The sequence below is a fragment of the Eurypyga helias genome, unplaced genomic scaffold, assembly GCF_000690775.1.
Source record: "Eurypyga helias isolate BGI_N326 unplaced genomic scaffold, ASM69077v1 scaffold14050, whole genome shotgun sequence".
Classification (NCBI taxonomy): Eukaryota; Metazoa; Chordata; class Aves; order Eurypygiformes; family Eurypygidae; genus Eurypyga; species Eurypyga helias.
The window spans coordinates 25,867-35,255 of NW_010226505.1; the positions used below are offsets into that span (position 1 = coordinate 25,867).

At 41.0% G+C, this 9,389-nt stretch overlaps 1 protein-coding gene across 1 annotated transcript in view; it reads left to right on the forward strand.

The window, feature by feature from the left end:
• Nucleotides 1–4,875, forward strand: part of FARS2 (phenylalanyl-tRNA synthetase 2, mitochondrial) — a gene marked incomplete at its 3' end in the record, with an annotated part of 19,905 nt that extends 15,030 nt beyond the window's left edge. The window contains exon 3 of the mRNA XM_010153408.1: nucleotides 4,744–4,875. Coding sequence (XP_010151710.1) covers nucleotides 4,744–4,875 — 132 coding nt within the window. The remainder of the gene's footprint in view (nucleotides 1–4,743) is intronic.
• Nucleotides 4,876–9,389: the final 4,514 nt, after the last annotated feature.

Genomic DNA, 9,389 nt, shown 5'->3' on the forward strand with positions numbered 1-9,389 from the left:
CAAAAGCTTTCTGAACCCTGAGAGATTCAGAAGTAATCTTACTTCTGAATATAAAATAGAAATAAAAATTTAGAAAAGAAGAAATAGAAATAGAAAAGAAGGACTGTATGCTGGATTCTGTGATTTGTTGCTTTACATTAAATGGCCCAAAATTCACTGCTGTCCCATATTTATCTACCCAGTTCCTAGGCAGTGGTAAGAGAAGGCGGGAGGTGAGTAATGCCGTGCTTTGACTGATGGTTCTGCTGCTGCTGGTTCTCACTGAACAGCCACTGGATGACTTAACTCAAACACATTGTTCTGCTCTTTCTTCTTCTTAACTCTGTTGTCTTGATATCTCTTTCAAGTGCACAGAGATCTATGAGTGTAGGGAGTTAAAAAAAATCATTTATTGAGGACATAATGGTCTGTCCCATAATAATGTGAGCTAGCATACGTTCATGGGCAGCCAGCTCCCATCTGCTGGAAGTGAGATGAATTAGCTGTAGCAATGAGGTGCAGAGTACTTAAAAATCAACACACCACTCAAGTGGCCATGGCTTGATACCTTCTGTGCTTCCCAGCACCCATCCTATGCCCCTCTCCTTTTTCTCCCACAGACTCTTTCTCTAAAGATAATCCTCACAGCAACAAAGAGCATTTCTGGTCAGTGAAGACCATCTGGGTCTCTGGCTTTGTTGCTTCTGTGCAGTAGCATAGCAATAGGCTGCTTTAATGTGTTGGGTGTTTTGGGGGTGTTTTTTTTCTCTCTTTTAGTGCCTTTGGTCAAGCCTTTTTCATTATGAGACTCAATTAGGTTAGCACTGACAGATACTTGTTTAGCTTAGTATCTGATAACACCATTACACCATTTCGTGTGGATATTCTATAAGGCCCCATGTTCTGTTAAAAACAAAAATTTCATTCATAGAGTGCAAGCTATGACCAATTCCTTACCTGGATTCAATACTCAGAAATAACAATAACTATTCGCTTTTCCCTTATTCATTGACAGTGTGACACAGAAGTTACTGTGTTGGGGGTGTGTGGCAGAGGTTTGGTAGTGGGGTGCTACAGGGGTGGCTTCTGTGAGCTGCTAGAAGCTTCCCCTGTGTCTGATAGACCCAGTGCCAGCTGGCTCCAAAGACAGACCTGCCGCTGGGCAAGGCTGTGGTAGTGCCTCTAGGATAACATATTTAAAAACTGAAAAAATAAAACCCCTAACACAAGTGGCAATCAGAGAGAGGAGGGAGAATATGTGACAGCACAGCTCTGCAGACACTCAGGTTAGTGGAGAGGGAGGGGAGGATGTGCTCCATGCCCGGAGCAGAGATTCCCTGGCAGCCCGTGGTACAGACCACGGTGAGGCCGGCTGTTCCCCTGCAGCCGTGGAGGGTCATGGTGGAGCAGAGACCCACGTGCAGCCTAGGGAGGACCGCCAGAGCAGGGGAATGCCCGAAGGAGGCTGTGTCCCTGTGGGAAGCTGGCGCAGGAGCACGCTCCTGGCAGGACCTGTGGCCCCATGGAAGGAGGAGCCTAGGCTGGAACAGGTTTACTGATAGGACCTGTAGTCCCATGTGGTACCCAGGCTGGAGCAGGCTGATCCTAAAGAATTACACCCCGTGGGAGGGACCCATGCTTGGAGCAGTTTGTGAAGAACTGCAGCCTGTGGGAAGGACCCCACGTTGAAGCAGAGGCAGAGTGCGAGTCGTCCTCCCTTTGAGAAGGAAGCAGCGTGTGATGGACTGACCACAATCCCCATTCCCTGTCCCCCTGTGCTGCTGGAGGGGAGGAGGTAGAGAAATTGGGAGCAAAGCTGAGCTGGTGAGGGTGGGGGGGGAGGTCTTTTAAGATTTAGGTTTTATTTTCTCATTACCCTCCTCTGATCTGATTAGCAATAAACTAACTTCCCCAAGATGAGTCTGTTCTGCCCGTGACAGTAACTGGTGAGTGATCCCTCCCTGTCCTTGTCTCATCCCACCAGCCTTTCCGTGTATTTTCTCCCCCCTGCCCAGCTGTGGAGGGAGGCCAGTGACAGAGCAGCTTCGGTGGGCACTGGGCCTCCAGCCAGGGTCAGCCCACCACAGTCACTAATGGACGTGTACCCGCTGGAAGGACTCAGGTGAACACTGTGAGGCTGTGAAACAAGCAGGGGTCCTCTGCTAATGCAAATCGTCTCTGAAGTAGGGAAACATGGATCAGTCTTCAGCTACCTTCAGCACTGTGCTCTCCTGAGTGCCTCTGCAGTTTAAGGCAGAGGCTTGCCTCCTACAATTTCTAGAAAACAATCTTTTCCAGCATTTCATAGGCTGTGTATGAAGAAATGCATTAGGCCTAATCAGGTAAATTGTATAGTACTACAGAAAGACTAATCTTTGTAATCCTTTTAAGTCTTTAGTGGTTTAATTTGATGAGTGTGAGCCATACCCCTTATTCCTTCAGAATATATTGAGAACCAGGACAGTATTTTGGATCTAAATAATAAATGTACCCATTTATTCTGTGATAGCCTATGGAAATGCAGTTAGAAGGCTTAATCTTGCTGAAGGCTGAGCACCCTCTGCTTTTCAATAGTCTTCCAGAGCCAAAAGGCTGAAAGAACACTTGAATGTAAACTAGAGCGGTGTTCCCAATTGTCCTGGCTACTGTATGAATACAATTACTGTGTTATATGGGATTAACTATTAATTTAGAGAAGAGAATAAAAGTAAGAGTTGTTTCTTCATTGTGAATGTGTTTTGGTTTATTCAGTTTTTTTGTTTGTTTGCTTATTTGTATTTTAAACAAGTGTCTTTTAAGTACTAATATGCATTAGAACTAAAAAAAGAGCTTTACATTCTTTTTTTTACCTTTTAAAATTTATTTAAATTAAGAACAAAAAGCAGAGAAATCCCTTTTTTCCCCCAAGCTTCATTTTGAAGTAATCAGAGGATTAAAAAGAAACCATTATCCAAATGGTGTTACTGAACATGAAACTACTTGAATATTCAATGTCATTCTTGCTGCAGTTGCAGATTTTGCAAGCTAAATGAAGATATTTTATATGTGCCTGGTTTTACATTGAATGCAGAATTGTACAGCCCTAGGATTAACAATGCATTTTACCAAGATCAGGAAATCAAAAAATTGGTTTTTGCACTCTGGCCTGTTGTATACACGTGACTTTTTTTTCATCAATGTAATTTTTTTTTTTTATTGTTATGCAGACAAAAAAGTAATAGTGATTGCTGTAAGTCACAGTGCAGTTCTGAACAATATAATTGCTAATACTTCCAATTTTCTGTGTGCAAATTATCAAAACACTTCCTTACCATACACATGATTACCTGAGGTTGAATTCTTTTCTCTTCTCAAAAAAAAAAAAAAAAAAATCTAGAAGTACCAGTGTGTTTGTTTTGAAGCCTGCTGCTCCATTTGAAGGTTCATAGCATCCAGAGAAAGTTCCCCATGACTACTAGGTACCTTATGTTTTGGCTATGTATGTACACTTTTGTCGTAACTTACTGTTTCCATAGCTATGTTTAATGTTTCAGAAGTAATCAAAGAAAGTCTAATCCTTGAGGCTACAGAAAACATTTTAATTTGAAAAACTCTCAGTTTATAAATCATGCAGTTCCATGTTTTAAGTTCCTTTTATGAAGCAAACCTCAAAAAGCCTGAAAAATCAAACCAAGGGTGTTGACAGTTACCATCACCCAACCAGCCTTTGCTTTGCCCCATATTTTCAAGGCTGGACCTACCTGGTTGTTGATGATCCTAATGCTGGTTAGAATTTGGCCTAATGGAAGGGGAAGATGGGCTTGTGGTTAAGGCATTAGCTCATAGAATTGGCAGTTCAATTCTCTTTTGAGTTTTGGTGATTCACATTTCAGAGACTTTATTTTCCTGACACCTAATGGCTAGAAAAAAAATTCTTTAGCAAAAAAAACTTGTGTAAAGTGTTACAAGAACTAAACCTCATGAAATGCAACGGGGACCTTGTCAACATCTCTGCTTTTGGTGGCACAGTAGACCTTGCTGCCTTCTGGCTCTGCTGCTCTGAGATGCCAGGGGTTCCCTCCCCTGTGCAGTGGTACTTGCAGAGGTGCTGAGCTGGAGGGGAGGGGGAGTTACGCACTGGCTCCTTTCTCTGACTCTTCACATCCACACAAAATTAAACTCTTGTCTCCTAGGTCAGAGTACTCTTGTGTGTGTTGGTATATAACATACCTCAACGAGGTACAACTCTGTGTATATATGTTTCTATTTGTGTGTATTAATATGTATTTTTAACCTTCATATTTTAACATATGCAGAAAGAGTAGCTTTGTATTTTAAATAGGTCCTGTTAAAAAAAATGCCTAGCTGATCCAGAAAGCACTAAGTAAAAATTAAAGACTTAGCTTTTCCTGTGAGGAGCAGTTAATCATTTCCCTGGTACGCAGAATAACAATATTACTGGCTTTCCCATGATCTTGGCTCATTTTTGTTCGATGCCAGGTGGTTGCTAGAGTTTGACAAATGATTGATTTGGTTTCAAAGGGTGCTTGAATTGCACAAAGCATTTTTCATATTAGAAAAGACATGGTCATTTTTTTCCCCAAGTTTTAAGATTTATCACCTTGCACACAAGTGTTGTAAATTAGTTTGTTTGCTATATATTTTCTCTGGATTGCTGTAATTGGTGTCATTAGTTGAAGGGCAAGTTTTACAGATGGTTGGAGGGATGGCCTTTTAAGCATACACCCTTTCATTTATTTGTTTATTTTTCAAACACTGTTACAGGGCTGCAAGTCAGATGGGTAGATTGCTACTTCCCGTTTACTCACCCTTCCTTTGAGATGGAGATCAACTTCCAAGGAGAATGGATGGAGGTCCTGGGCTGCGGGGTCATGGAGCAACAGCTAGTTAACTCAGGTACCGAAACTCCTTTACTTCCTTGACACCTCTGTTAGCAAACGCTTCCAGCGCAATCAGCTTCGCGGTCTGAAGTGCCCCCTCCTCCCCGGGTGAGCGCAGGCATCTCTGTTCCTGGCGGCTGCCACGGATGGTCCTCGGGGGGGTGCAGCCCGTGCATGCTGTGATTTGAGGGTAGCGATTGAGCGAGTGGTCTGGAGCCTGCAACAGACAGCTTGCCATTTATTGCGTGCAATAAGGAGACGGACAGATCGCAGCTGTAAAAGAGAAGCTGACAAATAAGGATGTGTGGTGTTTTTGTCTTCCGAGAAATGTCAAGTGCATTTCTAGTTATGACTCGAAAGTATCATAAACAAATAGCATCCCCCTGATATTTGGAATATCGGAGTGCTGGTCCTCCTGTAGAAGGAGAAATGTAACATCTTTCATACTGCTGTTTGGTTGCTGGGTAGATGGTAGGTTGCTTTTTGCTTTTGTTTTGGTTCTTTCCTCCTCAGGTTGGTTATTTATGAGGTTGTAAACAGCATTAAGAGCAACATAATTTATTTTAAGTGAAATTATTACAGAGCAATGTCACCTGATGATTTTGCTTTCTAAAGTTTACACATAAGTACAAAAGAAAGAGAGGAAAAATTGATGGTGTTTTTTCCTGACTATTTTTATATAGAGCATTTACATAGTTGTTTCTGAGAATAGGCTGAGAATAGGCAATTCTTTGTAAGCACAGGGCAGGCTGCATGTGCTCAAACCTCTGTTGTTCGGTGTCTTCCCGTACTATTTATTAGGTATGGGGGACTTTTGAAATATGATCCATTTAATTCTCCCAGGTGTGCTTTCAGGTACCCAAGTTACACTCAGTTGATTTTGTGCAGTTCTGTTGTTGCCTTTTCATGTGCTCTGAGTTCTTTCTGTTGAAGTCAATAACTATGAAGGGATCAAATTTGGCCCCAGTTACTTGGCACAGCTTATTTTCCTCAAAGTTTGCATGTATTTTAATGTGGCCTTTTTCCTTTTACAAAAGATACCCTCCTTCAGAGTTTCTCCCCAGCAGGTTAGTGGTTTAGGCTAACACTTTTTCTCAGGTTGTTATGGTCACGTTGTAGTAAATATCATAGAGCTTCTGATCAGCCTCAGAAATGAAAGACTACTGTGTAATACTATGTCCATCAGATGTAACACACAAATGGCCAGGCTTTCTTCTTGAAAAGCTTTTGTATTGCTCAATTTTTACATTTAGGTTCCTTTAATGTGTGCAAGAAGATCTAAACTCTGACCTCAAAACAATAACTGTGTGTGTGTGTGTGTGTACGTACGCGAAGCATCAATGGTTTCTACAGCAAAGTTTTCAATTCACTCTGCTTCAGCTCTTTTTCATGATTCTGGTCTTCAGAATTAGATCCCTTCTGCACCGAAACTCTCCTACCTGTTCGTTGTAATTCTAATCTTGCAAGAACTCATGAATTTAGTAACTCAAGTCTAGCTTTTGAATTACTTTTAGACTTGTATCATTAATACAATCAGAGATTCAGTCTCTCTCTTAGCAGTATATGTTTAGAGGGTGCAAACTCAACTGTGGAAGTGCCAATCATTTTTCATTTCGTTTAGAGAGAATTGCACTTTATGCAGCCACAGTATTGTTCTTCTTGTCCCTCCAGTAGCTCTGCAAATACATTTGGTTGCGAGAGCTGAGTCTGTTGTATTTCAGTGTGATTTTCGTGAAGCATTGGAGTCTGTTCACTACAAGTGAGGAAAAAGAGTGGCTACTAACTGTGTTGCATAATGATTACCTTGTTTGGTTTAAAGCAGCAACAAGAACAAGGTAGTTCACATTTTCAGTCAGGTAAGGAGTCTGACACCAGCCTTCCCTGGCTACAGCTGCCCTGAGTATTCTCTTCTTTAGTCCTCTTTTACAACAGTTTAAAACCCCAGTAGGTTCCTGGCATGGAACTCTCATCTGTTTATGGTGAAGCCAAGTTTGCTATCATTAACATACAGATATGTTTTTTGAGTGTGTTATGGCAGCAAGGTTCTTCCGCCCAAAACTGAAAATCCACAAGTCCAGAAAGAAGATTCTCTGTGGAGAAGATGAAGGTGAAGATTTTCTTTCCTAAACTTCGTCTTTTTTTTGCTAGCAGAACTCAAACTGCCTTCCCAAGCCATCCCACATTTGAACAGTGGTAGTTTTTTAATAGTTTGCTTTGTTTACATTTAGAATATCCTTAATGCTTCCAGTATCCACAATCAATGGATATTTCTTATTACTCTGGTCTGATGACCCTAAATTTCATTGAAACACCAAAGTTTCAGTTTTAAAACCTTCCATTTTAAACCAGTGCAGATCTGCAAGGAATTGGATCCTCATCGAACTTGGGAGAGAGGCCTGTGAGTTCCCAACAGCTCTGTCTCTGTCTTTTGTTCGAAATACGGCCTGCTCATCTTTATAGGAGACAGTGCTATTTTCAGTCAATGGAGGTTTTTAGGCAGAAGCAGATGAGGTGAACTACTCAGAAAAACACTAGGTTGTGGGTTTGGGGAGGTTTTGGTTTGGTGTTGAGTTTTTTTTGGTTTTGTTTTGGTTTTTTTTTTCCTCCCCACCATTTGTTCACTGATAATGAAATTCCTTAACTAGAGATAAGTACTCCATTGCCCAACATGAAAGCCTCTGACCTCAGAGGACTGACTCACACCACAGACCTACGCCCTCTGATGCAGGAGTAAAGACTGGTGCCTAAACCTAGGTGCTCACTCTCTGCTCTCTGTCAGATGTCTAGAATAGGCACTGCAAACTTCTCTCTCTTGTCTCAGTCCCTTCAAGGGCTCTACCAGGAAACAGCTCAGTAGGACTGAATGAATGAAGAGAAATGCTACTCATTTTTTGGCTGACTAAGCTGGTGCTGAAGAAATATTTCACTCTTGGTGTGCCAGTTCATGAAGCAAATGCAGAAAGATATTCTCATGGTGTACTGCACAGCATGCTGATTAAAGACTGAAGGAGGAACCGATGAGTTTGCAGAAATGGTTTGCTTTTTTTTTTTTGTAGTATGGTCTATATGATTTCTAGTATCTTGCAGTTTGGGATTTTTATTTTATGGGTGTTTTTTTGCTTGACATTGACTATTAAAATACGTGTTTCTGAAATGTAATGTTTGCTGGCAGGCACTGCTTTGCCTTCCATAAGACAGTATTTTCCTAAGGTAGAGGTCCTTTACCTCCAAAATCCTCAAGTTCTTTTGTTTGGTATGTTATTGGTTGAATACAAGATGCACTTGTGAGGCAATGGGAAACACTCAAAGCAGAAGCTGGATGTGCTTGCTTATCCATGGTGGTTGTCATTTAAATGGTCAGGATGTTTCAGCACAGATTTTTTTTTTTTCCTTTTCCTTTCTGTTTTGTTGAAAATATATTTATTCATATATGAAAATACATGTAACACAACAAAAAATTCGGAAGATCTATAGAAGCTTTGTGGAGGGATGAAAAGGCAAGGTCCACGCCGTGAAGGGGCCGGGACATCAGCAGCAAGTAGCTGTTTCTTTACATTGGCAGAAGTTTCTATTGCACTGGCAGGTTTTATAATGACAACTTCCTGCCCAAAATAACCTCACTATAGTTCCTTGGAGGTTCACCACCTCATGCAGCAAATTTTGATGGTATTGGCAGATCATATTAGGATTTTTTTAGTTTTGAGTGAAGAATGCTATTGTAGCATTAATGCCCCATGCGATCAGCGTTAAATTTGTTGTTATTTTCGGAAAGACAATATCCTATTGAATTTTTCTGATGCCGCCTTATGTTTTGGAAGGAGCTTGTCTTCCATTTCAACCACTTATAAATAGAATGTGCTACAGATATTTAGTACAAGTAAATAGCAATGCATTGTCTATAGGGAAAAATTATCAAATATGTTCAAATGTATTGATAGTACTCTTCATCACCTGCTTTTTTACTCTGCTCCTTTTTCCTTTTGGGTCTATGAACAGTCTCTGTAGACCTCTCGATTTTCTTTCACGCTTCTTAACAAACTAGACTTCCAGTTTGAGACAGATCTCCGCAGCACAGGTGTGATAAAGAACCTGGACAGGAAAGGCAACAGAACAAACCAGCAATTTCTGTTGCAACTTTATCGTGTGTGGGCTTCCACAGGACTTTATTCTTACCCTTGAAATTTCACATTCTTAAAATGTTAAGCCAGATCAGGATTTGCCTGGGGAGGGGCTGCCAGCCTTGTTCTTAGTCATTCACTGGGTGTGCGGTGTGATGAGCTAGCCTTCTGAACCATTCAGATTATCTGTACTAACAGCAAGCAGGGTTTCTGTTGTCTTGGTGTGTGGATGAGCAAATAAAGTTTGAAAGAGGCTGTAAGTACCATTTTGATTAAAGCGAATCCAGCTATTGAGTACTTTTTTAAGAGTTGTTTGCATTCAGGAAACTCTCCTACTACTAACAAAACGGAGAATATTTTCTAACAGTGATAGTTGTTATTTTTAAAAGAAAAACATATACCGACATGTCAT